At 38.9% G+C, this 23191-nt stretch overlaps 1 protein-coding gene across 2 annotated transcripts in view; it reads left to right on the forward strand.

Moving 5' to 3' along the window:
- The window catches only part of roraa (RAR-related orphan receptor A, paralog a), a 917687-nt gene extending 897383 nt beyond the window's left edge, over nucleotides 1-20304 (forward strand). For both annotated transcript variants that reach the window (XM_061970377.2, XM_061970378.2), the window contains 3 exons: nucleotides 4447-4557; nucleotides 4695-4807; nucleotides 17653-20304. In XM_061970377.2, the coding sequence (XP_061826361.1) occupies nucleotides 4447-4557; nucleotides 4695-4807; nucleotides 17653-17817 (389 nt within the window). In that variant the 3' untranslated portion in view covers nucleotides 17818-20304. The remainder of the gene's footprint in view (nucleotides 1-4446; nucleotides 4558-4694; nucleotides 4808-17652) is intronic.
- Nucleotides 20305-23191: the final 2887 nt, after the last annotated feature.

Consider the following 23191-nt stretch of genomic DNA (forward strand, 5'->3'; position numbering starts at 1 on the left):
TAGATTTGTTGTTTTAGCAGTTCTATTATGCTTCTACAGCAGTGTTTTGCAACCATTGTGCCGCGGCACACTAGTGTGCCATGAAATACAGACAGGTGTGTATACAAATAGACGGAGTAGACATAGAAAGGGTAAAAAAACCTAGATTTTTGGGAGTATTAATAGATGATCAAATGAACTGGAAATCTCATATACAAAACATACAACATAAGGTGGCAAAAAACATTTCAATAATGAATAAAGCAAAATATGTCCTGGGCCAAAAATCACTACATATTCTCTACTGCTCGCTAGTGTTACCATATCTGAGTTATTGTGCAGAAATATGGGGAAATAACTCCAAATGTGCGCTACATTCGCTAACCGTGTTACAAAAAAGATCAGTTAGAATAATACATAATGTTGGATATAGAGAACACACAAACCCTTTATTTATTAAGTCAGAAATATTAAAGTTTGGTGATTTGGTAAAATTGCAAACAGCTAAAATGATGTACAAAGCAAACTATAACCTGCTACCAAAGAATGTACAACAATTCTTCTCAACTAAAGAGGAGAAATATAACCTTAGAGGAAAAAATAATTTAAAACATTTATATGCACGTACAACACTTAGAACTTTTAGCATATCAGTATGTGGAATTAAATGATGGAATGGATTAAGTAAAGAAGTTAAAAATTGTACTGATATGATCCAGTTTAAGAGGTTGTTCAAAATAATAGTGCTTACAGAGTACAAAAAAGAAGAATTATGAGAAATACTTTCAACCTTATTGAGAATAAGATATTCTTCATCTCAGTATGTTAATAATGACTGAATTAATTAATTAATTACATATTACAAAACTGTTGTATACTAATTCATAGATGTTATTTTATTATATAAAAAGGTCAGTAAATGGTTCTATATATTTGTAAACGCTTAAAGTAGGAAAGGGGTAGGATTAAATAAGCTTTGCTTCTTCCTACTCCTTTTCGGGCATGATGTAAAATGAAATGATATGAAATTGTGTGATGTATTATGCTGTAAGTGTGTTCATGTTCCAAATAAACTAAAGAAAGAAAAAGAAAGAAAAGGTGTGCACTGCAAAAAGTCAGTGTTCAAAAACAAGCAAAATAAATACAAAAATAAGGGGTATTTTATTTGAACTAAGCAAAATTATCTGCCAATAGAACAAGAAAATTCGGCTTGTCGAGACTTTCCAAAACAAGTAAAATTAGCTAACCTCAATGAACCCAAAAATACCTTAAAATAACTATATTCTCACTAATGACAAGTGCACTTTTCTTGGTAGAAAAAAAAAAAAGAGACCTGTTTGCTCAATATGTTGAAAAATATTCTTAAATTAAGTAAATGCTAGTGCCATTATCTTGACATCATGATATGCGCTCGGCATCATTTTTTTTCATGCTTCAAGTAAGAAATTATTACCGTATTTTTCGGAGTATAAGTCGCACCGGAGCATAAGTCGCACCTGCCGAAAATGCATAATAAAGAAGGAAAAAAACATATATAAATCGCACTGGAGCCCAGCCAAACTATGAAAAAAACTGCGACTTTTAGTCCGAAAAATACGGTATGTATATATATGTATACATTTATATACCGTATTTTTCGGAGTATAAGTCGCACCGGAGTATAAGTTGCACCTGCCGAAAATGCATAATAAAGAAGGAAAAAAACATATATAAATCGCACTGGAGCCAAACTATGAAAAAAACTGCGACTTATAGTCCGAAAAATACGGTACTTTAAAAAAGCAGTTTAATGACACAGCTTTGCAACAGTTGATATTCTAGTTGCAATCAATCAATCAATGTTTATTTATATAGCCCTAAATCACGAGTGTCTCAAAGGGCTGCACAAGCCACAACGACATCCTCGGCTCAGATCCCCCCAGGTAAGAAAAGTTGGTTTTGCATGATAGGGCCCCTATAAGGTTTTTAGACTATAAGCTGCTAATTTCCCCCACAATTTGAAACCTTACACAATAGTGTAACTAATATACGATATTTTACGGGTTCACGAGCTTTACATGGTGCCAGTAAATTGTTCACATTGAATCAAACGCACTCACACAATCATTAAGTCAGCCATTTAGCGCGTTATGGACTCACCCTCATCTCGGAGAAGAAACGAGAAAATGCGCACGGTCACGGTCAAGCATGTTTTACTCAATATAGGTCATCAAATTTCAGCAACAAGCTGTAATATCTTACTGAGATCATTTAGGATCAAAACCCTTAAAACAAGTAAAACACTCTAACACAAAATCTTTTATCAGACAGAAAATAAGCAAATATCACCCTTATTTGAGATATTTAATCTTACTTAGATTTCAGTTTTTGCACTGTGCCGTGGGAGATTATCTAATTTCACCTATTTGGGTTAAAAATATTTTTTGCAAACCAGTAATTATAATCCGCAAATAATGTGTCGTTGTTGAGTGTCTGTACTGTCTGGAGATCGGCAGACTTACCACGTTATACTCTTCCATATCAGTAGGTGGCAGCAGGTAGCTAATTGCTTTGTAGATGTCGGAAACAGCGGGAGGCAGGGTGCAGGTAAAAAGGTGTCTAATGCTTAAACCAAAAATAAACAAAATGTGAGTGCCGCTAAGAAAAGGCATTGAAGCTTAGGGAAGGCTATGCAGAACGAAACTAAAACTGAACTGGCTACAAAGTAAACAAAAACAGAATGCTGGACAACAGCAAAGACTTACTGTGGAGCAAAGACGGCGTCCACAAAGTGCATCCGAACATGACATGACAATCAACAATGTCCCCACAAAGAAGGATAAAAAAACAACTGAAATATTCTTGAATGCTAAAACAAAGCAGGTGTGGGGAATAGCGCTTAAAAGAAGACATGAAACTGCTACAGGAAAATACCAAAAAAAGACAAAATGCCACCAAAATAGGAGCGCAAGACAAGAACTAAAACACTACACAGGAAAACAGCAAAAAAAACTCCAAATAAGTCAGGGTGTAATGTGACAGGTGGTGACAGTACACCTATTATACAGCATTATTCACATGTGAATAATATAAATACAGTCTATTATACAGCATTATTCACATGTGAATAATATAAATACAGTCTATTATACAGCATTATTAACATGTGAATAATATAAATACAGTCTATTATACAGCATTATTCACATGTGAATAATATAAATACAGTCTGTTATACAGCATTATTCACATGTGAATAATATAAATACAGTCTATTGTACAGCATTATTCACATGTGTATAACAAAAATACAGTCTATTATACAGCATTATTCACATGTGAATAATATAAATACTGTCTATTATACAGCATTATTCACATGTGAATAATATAAATACAGTCTATTATACAGCATTATTCACATGTGAATAATATAAATACAGTCTATTATACAGCAACATAAATACAGTCTATTATACAGCATTATTCACATGTGAATAACATAAATACAGTCTATTATACAGCATTATTCACATGTGAATAATATGAATACAGTCTATTATACAGCATTATTCACATGTGAATAATATAAATACAGTCTATTATACAGCAACATAAATACAGTCTATTATACAGCATTATTCACATGTGAATAATATAAATACAGTCTATTATACTGCATTATTCACATGTGAATAATATAAATACAGTCTATTATACAGCATTATTCACATGTAAATAATATAAATACAATATATTATACAGCAACATAAATACAGTCTATTATACAGCATTATTCACATGTGAATAACATAAATACAGTCTATTATACAGCATTATTCACATGTGAATAATATAAATACAGTCTATTATACAGCATTATTCACATGTGAATAATATAAATACAATGTACATAACTCCACATGTGTTCATTCATAGACAATCTACAATGTAAATAGTCATGAAAGTAAAGAAAACGCATTAAATGAGAAGGTGTGTCCAAACTGTATGTTTTCATGAAACCAGTTTTTTTGCACTCTTGGCCAGGTCACTCTTGCAAAAGATATTTTAATATCAACAAGTTTTTACCTGCTTAAGTAGATGAAAACCAAATGATACAAAATGAAAACGGAGGTACGGCTGTATGTAAATAGTGTCAGTGTAGTCTGCAGGAGTGATGGAGCTGCAGTGTCGCTCGCCCTCTTGGCCCAAACATTAATTTAACTTAATGCCTCAATTATGGCTTTGCAGAACACCAACTTCCAAAAGAGTCTGGGAGGCAAAACCTCAGTCAAATCATTGCCTATTCTCCTCAAGATGCTCCCTATGTGCTGTCAGCATGCAACAATTTTTTTCCCAATTATTATTATTATTACCACTCCCCTTTGCCTCCCCTCTCCCTGCGTGCCTATCTCCCAATAAAGATCAAGAGGGAATGTTTGCTCTCCCTCCTCCTAAGCTCCCTCGCTGTGTCCTTTGCTGTGGCAGGTTGTGACGACTTGATCAGCTCCGTCTTCGAGTTTGGGAAAAACTTGTGTTCTATGCACCTGTCTGAGGATGAGATCGCCCTGTTCTCCGCCTTTGTGTTGATGTCTGCTGGTACGTGTCACTCACAGTGCAAAAATCATAAAAAAAAATAGAAAGCTTGGCAGTGACAAGGAACACATGTTTCTTTATCCATCAACGCGTACAATTAGCAGCCTCGCGCACTAAATGTGTGACAACTCTTACCTTAGATCGGTCCTGGCTTCAGGAGAAAGTCAAGGTGGAGAAACTCCAGCAGAAGATCCAGTTGGCGCTCCAGCACGTCCTGCAGAAGAACCACAGAGAGGACGGCATTCTTACAAAGGTACTGAAAACTAATAACTTTTGATTGTCCGGGAGATATTATTTTATTGTGTACTATTGTGCCTGTGCATCATGATATATGTATTAAAGGGGAACATTATCACAATTTCAGAAGGGTTAAAACCATTAAAAATCAGTTCCCAGTGGCTTATTTTATTTTTCGAAGTTTTTTTCAAAATGTTACCCATCACGCAATATCCCTAAAAAAAGCTTCAAAGTGCCTGATTTTAACCATCGTTATATACACCCGTCCATTTTCCTGTGACGTCACACAGTGATGCCAACACAAACAAACATGGCGGATAGAACAGCAAGCTATAGCGACATTAGCTTGGTTTCAGACTCGGATTTCAGCGGCTTAAGCGATTCAACAGATTACGGTGGTTGTAGTGTGGAGGCAGGTAGCGAAAACGAAATTGAAGAAGAAACTGAAGCTATTGAGCCATATCGGTTTGAACCGTATGCAAGCGAAACCGACGAAAACGACACGACAGCCAGCGACACGGGAGAAAGCGAGGACGAATTCGGCGATCGCCTTCTAACCAACGATTGGTATGTGTTTGTTTGGCATTAAAGGAAACTAACAACTATGAACTAGGTTTACAGCATATGAAATACATTTAGCAACAACATGCACTTTGAGAGTGCAGACAGCCCAATTTTCATCAATTAATATATTCTGTAGACATACCCTCATCCGCGCTCTTTTCCTGAAAGCTGATCTGTCCAGTCCAGTTGGAAATGCATCCGCTTTGAGTGTCGCAGGATATCCACACATTCTTGCCATCTCTGTCGTAGCATAGCTTTCGTCGGTAAAGTGTGCGGAACAAACGTCCAATTTCTTGCCACTTTCGCATCTTTGGGCCACTGGTGCAACTTGAATCAATCAATCAATCAATCAATCTTTATTTATATAGCCCTAAATCACAAGTGTCTCAAAGGGCTGCACAAGCCACAACGACATCCTCGGTACAAAGCCCACATACGGGCAAGGAAAAACTCACCCCAGTGGGACGTCGATGTGAATGACTATGAGAAACCTTGGAGAGGACCGCATATGTGGGTAACCCCCCCCCTCTAGGGGAGACCGAAAGCAATGGATGTCGAGTGGGTCTGACATAATATTGTGAGAGTCCAGTCCATAGTGGATCCAACATAATAGTAAGAGTCCAGTCCATAGTGGGGCCAGCAGGACACCATCCCGAGCGGAGACGGGTCAGCAGCGCAGAGATGTTCCCTGCCGATGCACAGGCGAGCGGTCCACCCCGGGTCCCGACTCTGGACAGCCAGCACTTCATCCATGGCCACCGGACCTGTGCACCCCCGCCCCTCAAGGAAAAGGGGAGCAGAGGAGAAAAGAAAAGAAACGGCAGATCAACTGGTCTAACAGGGGGGCTATTTAAAGGCTAGAGTATACAAATGAGTTTTAAGATGGGACTTAAATGCTTCTACTGAGGTAGCATCTCTAATTATTACCGGGAGGGCATTCCATAGTACTGGAGCCCCAATAGAAAACGCTCTATAGCCCGCAGACTTTTTTTGTGCTCTGGGAACCACTAATAAGCCGGAGTTCTTTGAACGCAGATTTCTTACCGGGACATATGGTACAATGCAATCGACAAGATAGGACGGAGCCAGACCGTGCAGTACTTTATACGTAAGTAGTAAAACCTTAAAGTCACATCTTAAGTGCACAGGAAGCCAGTGCAGGTGAGCCAGTATAGGCGTAATATGATCAAACTTTCTTGTTCTTGTCAAAAGTCTAGCAGCCGCATTTTGTACCAACTGTAATCTTTTAATGCTAGACATAGGGAGACCCGAAAATAATACGTTACAATAGTCGAGACGAGACGTAACGAACGCATGAATAATGATCTCAGCGTCGCTAGTGGATAAAATAGAACGAATTTTAGCGATATTACGGAGATGAAAGAAGGCCGTTTTAGTAACACTCTTAATGTGTGACTCAAAGGAGAGAGTTGGGTGGAAGATAATACCCAGATTCTTTACTGATTCGCCTTGTGTAATTGTTTGGTTGTCAAATGTTAAGGTGGTATTATTAAATAAATGTCGGTGTTTAGCAGGACCGATAATCAGCATTTCCGTTTTCTTGGCGTTGAGTTGCAAGAATCCGTCCCTGTTCGTGTTGTTCCACCCTCCGACAACACACCGACGAGGCATGATGTCTCCAAAGTACGGAAAACAGTCGAAAAAACGGAAAATAACAGAGCTGATTTGATTCGGTGTTTGTAATGTGTTTGAGAAAATGATAAATGATAAATGGGTTGTACTTGTAAAGCGCTTTTCTACCTTCAAGGTACTCAAAGCGCTTTGACACTATTTCCACATTCACCCATTCACACACACATTCACACACTGATGGCGGGAGCTGCCATGCAAGGCGCTAACCAGCACCCATCAGGAGCAAGGGTGAAGTGTCTTGCCCAAGGACACAACGGACTTGACTAGGATGGTAGAAGGTGGGGATTGAACCCCAGTAACCAGCAACCCTACGATTGCTGGCACGGCCACTCTACCAACTTCGCCACGCCACCCCAATGGCGGATTGCTTCCCGATGTGACGTCACAACGTGACGTCATCGCTCCGAGAGCGAATAATAGAAAGGCGTTTAATTCGCCAAAATTCACCCATTTAGAGTTCGGAAATCGGTTAAAAAAATATATGGTCTTTTTTCTGCAACATCAAGGTATATATTGACGCTTACATAGGTCTGGTGATAATGTTCCCCTTTAATACCTTTGAGCGTAGCATTATTACCTTTTTTGGATACAGAGCTCCTAGATTAGACCAAGTACCACCTCAGAAGAAACGTGGCTCTCCAAGTACCACCATTAAAATACCACCATTGGCTTTACCCTAACACCTTTCCTTGATCAAACACTCTGGAAAAACGTCTTCTTGTCCTCAGGTTTGTTTGACCGTAAAAAGGGTAAAACTGAAAACACACAAGCAGAAAAGACGCTTACATTAAAGAAGTCAATTACACAATAACAACTGCATTATGTTGTGTAATGCAGTGTTTTTCAACCACTGTTGTGCCGTGAGAGATTATCTAATTTTACCTATTTGGGTTAAAAACGTTTTTTTGCAAACCAGTAATTATAATCCGCAAATAATGTGTTGTTGTTGAGTGTCGGTGCTGTCTAGAGCTTGGCAGAGTAACCGTGTAATACTCTTCCATATCAGTAGGTGGCAGCCGGTATCTAATTGCTTTGTAGATGTTGGAAACAGCGGAAGGCAGGGTGCAGGTAAAAAGGTGTCTAATGCTTAAACCAAAAATAAACAAAAGGTGAGTGTCCCTAAGAAAAGGCATTGAAGCTTAGAGAAGGCTGTGCAGAACGAAATTAAAACTGAACTGGCTAGAAAGTAAACAAAAACAGAATGCTGGACGACAGCAAAGACTTACTGTGGAGCAAAGACGGCGTCCACAAAGTCCATCCGAGCATGACATGACAGTCAACAATGTCCCCGCAAAGAAGGATAAAAACAACTGAAATATTCTTGATTGCTAAATCAAAGCAGGTGTGGGGATTAGCGGTCAAGGAAGACATGAAACTGCTACAGGAAAATACCAAAAAAAAGAGAAAAAGCCACCAAAATAGGAGCGAAAGACAAGAACTAAAACACTACACACAGGAAAACAGCAAAAAACTCCAAATAAGTCAGGGTGTGATGTGACAGGTGGTGACAGTACACCTACTTTGAGATAAGAGCTATAGTGATGCATGCTTGGTTATGGTTTGAATTCACATCCAACAATTGCGAAAACAACTTTTTACTGTCAATATCGGCTCCGTTTCTTTATGTTTTCTGCTGGTGGTGTGCCTCCGCATTTTTTTCAATGAAAAAAATGTGCCTTGGCTCAAAAAAGGTTGAAAAACACTGGTGTAATGATGAAGAAACACCACAAAATGCTAACATTCACTTGACAGTATGAAATTACGAAAATGAGCACGACTGACTTTTGGCCATAAAAAAACGTCTCAAATTACATCGCAGCCAACAAATAATACACCACAATCAAATAGTTCCATGCTACTCAACGATACATGTTTGGCATGAGAATTGAGACGATGACAATGTCAATCATCACCCAATTGGCTTAAACTAGACCTGAAAGGAACTCCCTTGTTGTGCAGCGCTAACTTGGGCAATGTTGTAAAGCGGTGGTCCCCAACCACCGGTCCGCGGACCGGTACCGGTGCGTGAAGCATTTGCTACCGGGCCGGAGAGAAACATGAAATAATTTATAAAGGACTGCATTTTCTCCGACTTAACTTTGGCCTGTCCCACTAGACCAGGGGTGTCAAACTTGTTTTCATTGAGGGCCACACCGCAGTCATGGCTGCCAATAGAGGGCCGCTTGTAACAGTCAATAATTCATGAATTTGCCTATGAATTTAAATATTTGACATTTTTTTTACCTAAAGAGTAAGAAAAAATTTATGGATTTGAGCACTGTTTTTTACAGAAAAAAACATGCAGCTTAGTTGCCAGACTTTTACTGTCCAATATATGGTGTTATTTTATTATTATTATTTTTACAACATATTACTGCAAATAGAAATACAGTACCGCTGTTTAATTTTATTTTGGCCAGTTTTTTACCATAATAAAATGTGGTACCATAAAATCATCAACCCTGGATTTAAAAAAACAAACAAAGTCGACAGAATTTTACTGTAGAAAAACAAACATTGGTTGGTTTTTTTTTCAACTTACAGTAATATGTTGTAAAAAACTCCCTAAATTTTTCAGTAAAATCTATTGGTCATTTTTATAGTGTACAATTTGATGGATAACTTGCTTCGAAACCATAAGTTAAGCATATATGAATTATTTATTTGGATTTTTACCATAAAAGTTAGATACTATAATATTTGTTGCAATATTGGACACAATATTTTTTCCCTGTCAAACTGAGAAAAAAACCTAATACCTTTAGTAAGAAAATAAGAAAGTAGAGAAAGAAAATATATGGTATTTTATTGACACATATTATTTCCAAGCTTTTGCGGGCCATATAAAAGGAGGTGGAGGAGCAGATCTGGCCCGCGGGCCTTGAGTTTGACACCTGTGCACTAGACACACCAATGATGTACAATAAAACTCCTCATAGGAAGTTGCCATTTGTTATAACTTTGTGACATGATACAATGCTCATTCATGAACATATCAGATATAAATGGGACAGATTGTAGCCAAAGGCTGATTTCCATCCGCTTGTAACAGTAAATAATTAATTAATTTGCCTATGAATTTAAATATTTAAAAAATTATTTACGTAAAGAGTAAAAAAAATCGGTGGATTTGACCACTGTTTTTTACAGAAAAAAAACTAGCAGCTTAGTTGCCAGACTTTTACTGTCAAATATATGGTGTTATTTTATTATTAATATTTTTACAACATATTACTGCAAATAGGAATACAGTACCGCTGTTTAATTTTATTTTGGCCAGTTTTTTACCAAAATAAAATGTGGTACCATAAAATCATCAACCGTGGATTTAAAAAAAAAAACAAAGTCGACAGAATTTTACTGTAGAAAAACAAACATTGGTTGGGTTTTTTTTCAACTTACAGTAATATGTTGTAAAAAACTCCCTAAATTTTACAGTAAAATCTATTGGTCATTTTTATAGTGTACAATTTGATGGATAACTTGCTTCGAAACCATAAGTTAAGCATATATTAATTATTTATTTGGATTTTTACCATAAAAGTTAGATACTATAATATTTGTTGCAATATTGGACACAATATTTTTTCCCTGTCAAACTGAAAAAAAACCCTAATACCTTTAGTAAAAAAATAAGAAAGTAAAGAAAGAAAATATAAGGTATTTTATTGACACTGTCATGACTTGGTCCTGGGTGTTTGCTATTCCGGAATGCAACGGAAAGTTGGCTCGGGCGAGACGGGAATGTAAATACATGATTTATTTAATATATCAAAATAAAGTACAAACGAAAAGCGCGCACAGTGGCGGAGAACAAACTATGAAACCAAAAGACTATAGCAGGCCCGGCCCTAACCAATCTGGCGCCCTAGGCAAGATTTTAGGTGGCGCCCCCCCACATCGGCAGTGAAGTGTATATACTCACAAGAAACCGGGTAGCTTTGTCTTTGACCTTTTTTTTACTTAAAGAAAGCAAATTAACAATCAGAATAGTTAACAAGATAAAAATAAAAAAAAGAATAAATAAATGAATGCAAAAATAAAAAATGAATATATGAAATACAATATTTTTTACATACATATTGCTTAATTAACATTAATGATGTGCACTTTAACAACTAGGCTTACAACTATACCTAATATATAAAGGGGTGGAAAAGTGACTATTACCTGCAGGGCAAACATTAGCTAACCAGAAGGCAATAACAATGTAAACAAAAAACACCTGCTTAAAAGATCTAATACAAATGTCCCTGAGGTACATTATTATTTTCCATAACAATTTAGCCCCCTCCACAATATTAACCTGACGTTAAAACAGAACTAGCTATTTATTGATTAGCAATTGCCGAATCATGTAACATTAGCTTAATGCTAAAAAGCCAGGTTACTATCACATTCTGTAACAGACAAATAATTTCATGTAGGCTAACGTTACCTACTTGCTACCTCTGTCTTTTCTCGTTTCTCCTCCTCTTCTTTTCTCTTTTTTCTTCCCTGGGCACCTGACAGTTTTGGCCGTTTTGACATCTTGTGTTGATTTTTTGATGTGGTGACGTCCAAAAAGAGTCATGATACGGGAAGGGAGGGGGCGCACCGTGCGGGGGGGGCGTAATGTTGTAACAAATAATATTTCTATTATATAGGCTTTACTTTGCATTTTAATTAACGTGGGATTATTTTTTGTATTTAGAAATAATAGTACCAACTTTTTTTTTTTTTCTTTTCTCCAACATTTGTGGCACTGGCGTGGCGCCCCCTGATGGACGGCGCCCTTAGCATTTGCCTATACGGCCTATGCCACGGGCCGGCCCTGGACTATAGCATTAATAAACAAAACTGACTTGGCATGGACTAAAAGGAGCAGCATGAACAATGGACATGAAATCAAGTGTCAGAAATGTGCCGAGCATAATTGTGGGATGTCATCAGACAGACAAACTGAAAACAATGAACTTAAATACTACAGACATGATTAACGAAAACAGGTGCGTGACTCAAAACGTGAAACAGGTGCGTCACGTGACAGGTGAAAACTAATGGGTTGCTATGGTGACAAACAAGAGTGCACAATGAGTCCAAACGTGGAACAGGTGAAACTAATGGGTAATCATGGAAACAAGACAAGGGAGTGAAAAGCCAGAAACTAAAGAGTCCAATAACTAAACAAAACATGACTAAAACAAAACATGATTACACAGACATGACATATTTTTTCCAAGCTTTTGCGGGCCATATAAAATGAGGTGGAGGAGCAGATCTGGCCCGCGGGCCTTGAGTTTGACACCTGTGCACTGGACACACCAATGATGTACAATAAAACTCCTCATAGGAAGTTGCCATTTGTTATAACTTTGTGACATGATACAATGCACATTCATGAACATATCAGATATAAATGTGACAGATTGTAGCTAAAGGCTGATTTCCATCAGCATCTCATTGCACAGAAACAAGCCCAGGGCTCCCACTAATTCAGCATTATAGTGAGTTGTATTTTTCACAAGTGGTCCCTGAAAATAATGCCTTCATTAAACCGGGTGCAAAAAAAGTTGGGGACCACTGTTGTAAACTAGGCAATGCTGCCTCCCGCTGTTTACAAAGGGAAGTGCACCTCACTGGTGAATCCCAAAAGGAACTTACAAACACTGGTTTTACATATATTCTTAATACATTCAACAAACACTTTCCATCCTTTGTAACTGAGCTACTGTGTGGAACAATTTCCCTTGTGGATCATTAAAGTTTGTCTAAGTCCAAACAAGACAGAACAGTAGCGTTTGTCGGAAATTGGCGCGTCCGAAAAACCGACAATGTCTGATAACGCTGTAATACCCATGCCGGGCCAGTAGTTGGCATTGCTGCCTATACAAAAGAAAAAAACATCTTTATTGGGTAAAGTGTGATATTTGTAAGAAGTATAGTAAACATACTCTTTCCCATTGTTGTTTCGGTTGTAACGATAATGAATGTTAAACCACGGTAAAACTCCCGATGGTTAGTGTTATCGTTTTGAATTCAACTTATCGTAAAACGGTGATTCCGTTAAACTCACAAACTGGTATACTTGCTCATTTCCTGGAAACGCTAGCTAGCGCGCTAATCGCGAGCCGGATAGCAGCTAGCACCGCCTGATTTACCAAACTGCCGGAATCGGTTTGCGCACGCGCAGAAAGTTAAAAACTTCCATTCCCTACACTGCAAAAAGTCAGTGTTCAAAAACAAGAAAAAATAGTACAAAAATGAGCGATATTTTATTTGAGCTAAGCAAAATTATCTGCCAATAGAACAAGAAAATTTGGCTTGTCAAGACTTTCCAAAACAAGTCAAATTAGCTAACCTCAATGAACCCAAAAATACCTTAAAATAAGTATATTCTCACTAATAACAAGTGCACTTTTCTTGGTAGAAAAACAAATGAGACCTTTTTGCTCAATATGTTGAAAAATATTCTTAAATGAAGTAAATGCTAGTGCCATTATCTTGACATAATGATATGCGGTCGGCATTACATTGTCATGTCTGTGTAATCATGTTTTGTTTTAGTCATGTTTTGTTTTGTTTAGTTATTGGACTCTTTAGTTTCTGGCTTTTCACTCCCTTGTCTTGTTTCCATGGTTACCCATTAGTTTCACCTGTTCCACGTTTGGACTCATTGTGCACTCTTGTTTGTCACCATAGCAACCCATTAGTTTTCACCTGTCACGTCACGCACCTGTTTCACGTTTTGAGTCACGCACCTGTTTTCGTTAATCATGTCTGTAGTATTTAAGTTCATTGTTTTCAGTTTGTCTTTCTGGTGACATCCCGCATTTATGCTCTTCATACCCCTGTCACACTCTGTTAACCTCTGCGCACTTCATGCCATGTCCAAGTAGGTTTTCTTTATTCATGCCATAGTTTGCAAGTTTTGTTTCTTTGTTCACAGTTTCTGCCTATGTGCAAGTTTTGTTTTCAATAGCCTAGTTTTGTACCTCCGCCATTGTGCGCGCTTTTTGTTTGTTCTTTTTTTTGATATATAGTGTTAAAATAAATCATGTACTCCCCTTCACGCCACATCTGGTCCAAATCTTTTGCACCTCGGGAGAACAAACCAAGCCATAGTCCAAGTCCTGACATACATTTCTTGAAACCAGCAAACTTATACTAAAAACTAATTTATTGTTTTTAATGGAAAGGCAACAAGGCAACCGCTTGTTACTCTCGAGCCGCTCAGGCAAATCATATTGTCTAAAAATGCATTTTTCCATGGATAACATGACATCATCGCGCCAAATGCGTGCTCTTTCAGTCAATTAGTGCGCATATATACAGCCTGGAACCCCGACCTAAATTTTTTTAATTGTAATTTTGAGGAATTTATCTGAATGTGCATGAACTATTTCTGTTCAAAATTGTTAGAAATGTCACAGGTTAAATGTTTAAATATTAACTGTCAGTTTACTGTACTGTGCCAACTGTACTACTATATGAGTATGTATTTTCTATTGTTTCATTGAAAATAAAACAGCAAAGTCCATTTGGCTGTCATCCGATTTAATTATGAGACACAATTGTGTCAAAGTCATGATTTTTTTTTTTCATGCTTGAAATAAGAAATTATTACTTTCAAAAAGGAGTTTTATACTTGTGAGTGTTGATGACACAGTTTTATTTGAACTAAGCAAAATTATCTGCCAATAGAACAAGAAAATTTGGCTTGTCAAGACTTTCCAAAACAAGTCAAATTAGCTAACCTCAATGAACCCAAAAATACCTTAAAATAAGTATATTCTCACTAATAACAAGTGCACTTTTCTTGGTAGAAAAATGAGACCATTTTGCTCAATATGTTGAAAAATATTCTTAAATGAAGTAAATGCTAGTGCCATTATCTTGACATAATGATATGCGCTCGGCATTATATTTCTTGAAACCAGCAAACTTATACTAAAAACTGATTTATTGTTTTTAATGGAAAGGCAACAAGGCAACCGCTTGTTACTCTCGGGGTCTCTTAGCCGCTCAGGCAAATCATATTGTCTAAAAATGCATTTTTCCATGGATAACATGACATCATCGCGCCAAGTGCGTGCTCTTTCAGTCAATTAGTGCGCATATATACAGCCCGACCCCCGACCAAATTTTTTTAAATTGTAATTTTGTTCAAAATAGTTAGAAATGTCACATGTTAAATTTTTTTTTTTTTCATGCTTGAGATAAGAAATTATTACTTTAAAAAAGTAGTTTTATACTTGTGAGTAGGGATGTCCGATAATGGCTTTTTGCCGATATCCGATATTCCGATATTGTCCAACTCTTTAATTACCGATACCGATATCAACCGATACCGATATATACAGTCGTGGAATTAACACATTATTATGCCTAATTTGGACAACTAGGTATGGTGAAGATAAGGTACTTTTTTTTTTTTTAATTTATAAAATAAAATAATTTTCTTGAATAAAAAAGAACGTAAAACAATATAAAAACAGTTACATAGAAACTAATAATTAAAGGGGAACATTATCAGAATTTCAGAAGGGTTAAAACCATTAAAAATCAGTTCCAAGTGGCTTTTTGTATTTTTCAAAGTTTTTTTCAAAATTTTACCCATCACGCAATATCCCTAAAAAAAAAGCTTCAAAGTGCCTGATTTTAACCATCGTTATATACACCCGTCCATTTTCCTGTGACGTCACATAGTGAAGCCGACACAAACAAACATGGCGGAAAGAACAGCAAGCTATAGCGACATTAGCTCGGATTCAGACTCGGATTTCAGCGGCTTAAGCGATTCAACAGATTACGCATGTATTGAAACGGATGGTTGTAGTGTGGAGGCAGGTAGCGAAAACGAAATTGAAGAAGAAACTGAAGCTATTGAGCCATATCGGTTTGAACCGTATGCAAGCGAAACAGACGAAAACGACACGACAGCCAGCGACACGGGAGAAAGCGAGGACGAATTCGGCGATCGCCTTCTAACCAACGATTGGTATGTGTTTGTTTGGCATTAAAGGAAACTAACAACTATGAACTAGGTTTACAGCATATGAAATACATTTGGCAACAACATGCACTTTGAGAGTGCAGACAGCCCAGTTTTCATCAATTAATATATTCTGTAGACATACCCTCATCCGTGATCTTTTCCTGAAAGCTGATCTGTCCAGTTTTGGAGTTGATGTCAGCAGGCCAGGGAAGCTAGGGTCGATAGGCAGTTTAGCTCGCTCGTCTGCGGGAACAAACTGCCGCCATTGCTTGCCGTGCTACCGAGGTCCTTTGTCCCTGAATTGCTCACACACTCCGGCAGATTCAATGGGGGTCTGGCGGCAGATTTCTTTGACTTTATCGTTGGAAATGCATCTGCTTTGAGTGTCGCAGGATATCCACACATTCTTGCCATCTCTGTCGTAGCATAGCTTTCGTCGGTAAAGTGTGCGGAACAAACGTCCAATTTCTTGCCACTTTGGCATCTTTGGGCCACTGGTGCAACTTGAATCCGTCCCTGTTGGTGTTGTTACACCCTCCGACAACACACCGACGAGGCATGATGTCTCCAAGGTACGGAAAACAGTCGAAAAAACGGAAAATAACAGAGCTGATTTGACTCGGTGTTTGAGAAAATGGCGGATTGCTTCCCGATGCGACGCCACGTTGTGACGTCATCGCTCCGAGAGCGAATAATAGAAAGGCGTTTAATTCGCCAAAATTCACCCATTTAGAGTTCGGAAATCGGTTAAAAAAATATATGGTTTTTTTTTCTGCAACATCAAGGTATATATTGACGCTTACATAGGTCTGGTGATAATGTTCCCCTTTATTGAAAATGAGTAAAATTATCTGTTAAAGGTTAGTACTATTAGTGGACCAGCAGCACGCACAATCATGTGTGCTTATGGACTGTATCCCTTGCAGACTGTATTGATATATATTGATGTATAATGTAGGAACCAGAATATTAATAACAGAAAGAAACAACCCTTTTGTGTGAATGACTGAGTGAGTGTAAATGGGGGAGGAAGGTTTTTTGGGTTGGTGCACTAATTGTAAGTGTATCTTGTGTTTTTATGTTGATTTAATAACATTTTTTTTTTTTTAAACAAAAAAAAACGATACTGATAATAAACAAATGATACCGATAATTTCCGATATTACATTTTTTTTAAAGCATTTATCTGGACATCTCTACTTGTGAGTGTTGATGACACAGCTTTGCAACAGTTGATATTCTAGTTTCAAGCATGTTTTACTCAATATAGGTCATCAAATCTCAGCAACAAGCTGTAATATCTTACTGAGATCATTTAGGACCAAAACACTTAAAACAAGTAAAAGACTCTAACATAAAATCTGCTTAGTGAGAAGAATTATCTTATCAGACAGAAAATAAGCAAATATCACCCTTATTTGAGATATTTCATCTTACTCAGGTTTCAGTTTTTGCAGTGTAAGCAGTAGGTCTTTGTCAAAATAGTACAGGAAACACAAAGAGTGCCTCATCAGTCCAACTTTCTTGTTCCTGAGCGCCCGTCTCAGTCTTTGCACGTCAAGCGGGTCCCAGTGTGAGAGTGAGAACGCGGGCTGGAAGAACGTCTGTTGTCGGATGTCCTCCTGGTCTTGCTGTGAATCCTAACATGTCTCTTTGTCTCTCCACAGTTGATATGCAAAGTGTCGACACTGCGGGCGCTGTGCAGTAGGCATACAGAGAAGCTGACGGCGTTCAAAGCAATATACCCAGACATTGTGCGCGCCCACTTCCCCCCCTTGTATAAGGAGCTGTTTGGATCAGACTTTGAGCAGTCCATGCCCGTTGACGGGTAGCCACGCCCGCCAGGTGCCACGCCGTATGGGGGGAACGTGGAGGAGGAATCTTGAGACACTTTATATGGGTGCCCTGCACGGACCAGGTCGGACAAGGATGGCACGCGGCTCGACGTCTTCTTTCCAGAGTCGTGCCGAGGGGGGGGGGGAGTCGATTCACCAGGTGAACTTTTTTTGGAGCCAACACAAGTTGAGAACTATTTTCACCCCGGCTGAACTTTGACCATCTTGTGCGCATTGATAGATGCGGGGGGGGAAGGGATTCATATGGCCCCAAGTTCTAGGCGTGAGATGCATTTCGCAATGCAGTCTGCAGAAAATGACGGAAAGCGCCACGACATAGCAACTGTGGTCAAAGTTGGAATTTGCATATTATATAACACACCCTGCTTCAATTCAGCTTTTTAAATTAGTACCGTATTTTTCGGAGTATAAGTCGCACCGGCCGAAAATGCATAATAAAGAAGGAAAAAAACATATATAAGTCGCACTGGAGTATAAGTCGCATTTTTTGGGGGAAATGTATTTGATAAAAGCCAACACCAAGAATAGACATTTGAAAGGCAATTTAAAATAGATAAAGAATAGTGAACAACAGGCTGAATAAGTGTACGTTATATGAGGCATAAATAACCAACTGGTATGTTAACGTAACATATTATGGTAAGAGTCATTCAAATAACTATAACATATAGAACATGCTATACGTTTACCAAACAATCTGTCACTCTTAATCGCTAAATAACATGAAATCTTATACGTCTAGTCTCTTACGTGAATGAGATCAATAATATTATTTGATATTTTACGCTAATGTGTTAATCATTTCACACATAAGTCGTTCCTGAGTATAAGTCGCACCCCCCGGCCAAACTATGAAAAAAACTGCGACTTATAGTCCGAAAAATACGGTATATGCAATATGTACATATAGCTAGCCTAAATAGCTTGTTTGCATTTATTAGCTTGCAGTCATGCACTGTCCAAACATGCCTGATTAGCACTCCAACAAGTCAATAACATCAACAAAACACCCTTTTTTTTGTATTCACACACAGTATAAAACATTTGGTAGACAAAATGAGACAAAGAAGGAGTGGAAGATTTCACATGTAAACAAACTGTTGCGTCACACTCCACACAATGGTGAGTTCAAGAACCGCCGAAATCACCGTATTTTTCGGAGTATAAGTCGCTCCGGAGTATAAGTCGCACCGGCCGAAAATGCCTAATAAAGAAGGAAAAAAACATATATAAGTCGCACTGGAGTATAAGTCGCATTTTTGGGGGGAAATGTATTTGATAAAAGCCAACACCAAGAATAGACATTTGAAAGGCAATTTAAAATAGATAAAGAATAGTGAACAACAGGCTGAATAAGTGTACGTTATATGAGGCATAAATAACCAACTGGTATGTTAACGTAACATATTATGGTAAGAGTCATTCAAATAACTATAACATATAGAACATGCTATACGTTTACCAAACAATCTGTCACTCCTAATCGCTAAATCCCATGAAATCTTATACGTCTAGTCCAGTGGTTCTTAACCTTGTCGGAGGTACCGAACCCCACCAGTTTCATATGCGCATTCACCGAACCCTTCTTTAGTGAAAAATTTAAAAACATTTTTTTTTGTCGAATTCAAGACAAAGTTATATGTTTTTGGTAACACTTTAGTATGGGGAACATATTCTAAGTAACAAAGATTTAATTTAGAGTTTTTTGGACACTAGGGGAACATATTCCAAGTAACAAAGACTTCATTTATGTCATGACTTGGTCCTGGGTGTTTGCTTTTCCGGGATGCAACGGAAAGTTGGCTCGGGCGAGACGGGAATGTAAGTACATTTTTATTTAAACACTATAACTACAAAAAAAGGAAGTAAACAAAAGGCGCGCACAATGGCGGAGAACAAACTATGAAACCAAAAAGACTATAAACATGGAACAAAAACTTACTTTGGCATGGGACATGAAGCAGGATCTAAGAGGATGAAGAGTGTGTAGAGCGTAATTGTGGGATGTCACCAGAAAGACAAACTGAAAACTATGAACTTAAATACTACAGACATGATTAACGAAAACAGGTGCGTGACTCAAAACGTGAAACAGGTGCGTGACGTGACAGGTGAAAACTAATGGGTTGCTATGGTGACAAACAAGAGTGCACAATGAGTCCAAACGTGGAACAGGTGAAACTAATGGGGTAATCATGGAAACAAGACAAGGGAGTGAAAAGCCAGAAACTAAAGAGTCCAATAACTAAACAAAACATGACTAAAACAAAACATGATTACACAGACATGACAATTTAGAGTTATTTGGTTAGGTTTGGTTTACCATGAATTGATTTACGTGGACCCAGACTTAAACAAGTTGAAAAACGTATTCAGGTGTTACCATTTAGTGGTCAATTGTACAGAATATGTACTGTACTGTGCAATCTACTAATAAAACCAATCAGGGTTAGGGTTAGAGGGTTAGGGCCAGGGTTAGAGGGTTAGGGTTATATGCCGAATAAGGCATTAATAAGTACTTAATAATGACTAGTTAAGAGCCAATATGTTACTAATTTGCATGTTAATAAGCAACTAATTAATGGTGAATATGTTCCCCATACTAAAGTTTTTTTTACTGGTGCATAAAATGAAGCGTGCATGAACATCACCTTGTTCAAACAACAAAACCAACACAGTGCATAAACTCACAACAAATTACACACCTGAAAACCAGTCAGCTGTTGCAGTATCCGTAATACGCCGATAGGGAGAAGTTTTTATTTACACGATGAGTCGGGTGTGTCTTGACCTCCGCCGAACCCTTGAGCCTGACTCGCCGAACCCCTAGGGTTCCATCGAACCCAGGTTAAGAACCACTGGTCTAGTCTCTTACGTGAATGAGCTACATACTATTATTTGATATTTTACGGTAATGTGTTAATAATTTCACACATAAGTCGCACCTGAGTATAAGTCGCACCTAACTATGAAAAAAACTGCGACTTATAGTCCGAAAAATACGGTCGTAACCAAGTTGGGAACAAGCTATTTACCACTCTGCTGCCATCTGGTGGCTAAAGTCACGTTTCATGTGTCAGGTAAATGGTAAACAAATGGGTTATACCTGTATAGCGCTTTTCTACCTTCAAGGTACTCAAAGCGCTTTGACACTATTTACACGTTCACCATACTTGCCAACCCTCCCGGATTTTCCGGTAGACTCCCGAAATTCAGCGCCTCTCCCGAAAAACCTCCCGGGACAAATTTTCTCCCGAAAATCTCCCGAAATTCAGGCGGAGCTGGAGGCCACGCCCCCTCCAGCTCCATGCGGACCTGAGTGAGGACAGCCTTTTTTTCACAACGAGAGGACAACATGGTGACAAGAACTAAACTACTACTAACCCACAACATAAAAAGCATACCTGCCCAATAACGTTATAACTGTAGAATGATGGAGGGCGAGTTCTTGGTTTCTTATGTGGGTTTATTGTTAGGCAGTTTCATTAACGTCCTCCCAGCGCGGCAACAACACACAACAACAGCAGTCACGTTTTTGTATACCGTAAAGCAGTTTGTCTGCCGTAAACAGCAATGTTGTGACACTCTTAAACAGGACAATACTGCCATCTAGTGCATTTGATGAAAGCACTTTTGTGCGTGCCACACAGCAATGCATCATCAGAGAGGGTGTTCAGCATGGTTCGAAAAATAGTGACAGAGAATAGAACAAGGATGGACCATTCAACCCTAAACTCAACAATGAGTAGATGAGTGTTATGTGTGTGTATATGTGTAAATAAATGAACACTGAAATTCAAGTATTTATTTTATATATATATATATACATACATACATATTAGAGATGCGCGGATAGGCAATTATTTCATCCGCAACCGCATCAGAAAGTCGTCAACCATCCGCCATCCGCCCGATGTAACATTTGATCAGAACCGCACCCGCCCGCCATCCGCCCGCACCCGCTCCCGCTCGTTGTTATATATCTAATATAGACGATGCAAGGCATTAGTGAGGTTATAAAGCTTTTGCCTGTTAAAGAAAGGAGACTGATCCAATGCAGCACAGACATTCGTGTGCCACGCTGTCACGGCCCAGACGCACACCAGTGCGCAATCATATGGGAGCCGCGCTGAGCGCACCTCCAAGCGCGTCTCGCTGCCGGCGACGGCCGGGTATGGGCCCGACGCTCCAGCGCCATCCATTTTCAGGGCTAGTTGATTCGGCAGGTGGGTTGTTACACACTCCTTAGCGGGTTCCGACTTCCATGGCCACCGTCCTGCTGTCTATATCAACCAGGGTGAGCCCCACCCCTTTCGTGAGCGCACTGCGCGCGGAGTGACCCCTGTTACGCGCCCCCGGCAACAGGGGTGGCGGGCAGGTAAGCTGCGCGGGCGGAGCGCGCGGAGTGACCCCTGTTACGAGCCCCCGGCCCCACGTGACGCCGGTCGCGGCGAAGGCGGACGAGGCCTGGTGTCGGTGCGGTGGGCGCGGTGGTGACCCTGGACGTGCGTCGGGCCCTTCTCGCGGATCGCCTCAGCTACGGCTCCCGGTGGGGCCCTCTCGGGGGAAGGGGCCTCGGTCCCGGACCCCGGCGAGGCGTCGGGGGCCTTCTCCGCTCCGTAAAAGTGTCCATCTCTTTTTCTTTTTTCTTCTTCTGTTGTGGCATATGCTGCAGGTGCCTGCTCGTTTTTCGTATGTGGGTAACAACATTTAACTATGTATATATATTTCCGAATTGGTTTAACTGCCACCCGCCTGAATCTATTTAAAATCTAATTTTTTTTTATTTCAACCGCCCGACCCGACCCGACTCGACCCGACCCGACCCGACCCGCGGATAAAATCAAATTTTTTAAAATTTCATCCGCCCGATCCGCGGATAATCCGCGGACTCCGCGGTTGTGCCCGCAAACCGCGCATCTCTAATACATATATATATATATATATATATATATATATATATATATATATATATATATATATATATATATATATATATATATATATATAATAAAATACATATATATATATAGCTAGAATTCACTGAACGTCAAGTATTTCTTATATATATATATATATATATATATATATATATATATATATATATATATATATATATATATATATATATATATCTATGAAATACTTGACTTGGTGAATTCTAGCTGTAAATATACTCCTCCCCTTCTAGCCAAGCCCCCGTCCCACCCCGACCACGCCCACCCCGACCCACCTCCCGAAATCGGAGGTCTCAAGGTTGGCAAGTATGACGTTCACACACCTTTCAAGGCCCTAAACCGTGACAAATGGGGGGGGGGGCCATATGAATCCCCTTCCTGCTGTAATTGTA

This window comes from Nerophis lumbriciformis, linkage group LG10 (genome assembly GCF_033978685.3).
Source record: "Nerophis lumbriciformis linkage group LG10, RoL_Nlum_v2.1, whole genome shotgun sequence".
Classification (NCBI taxonomy): domain Eukaryota; kingdom Metazoa; phylum Chordata; class Actinopteri; order Syngnathiformes; family Syngnathidae; genus Nerophis; species Nerophis lumbriciformis.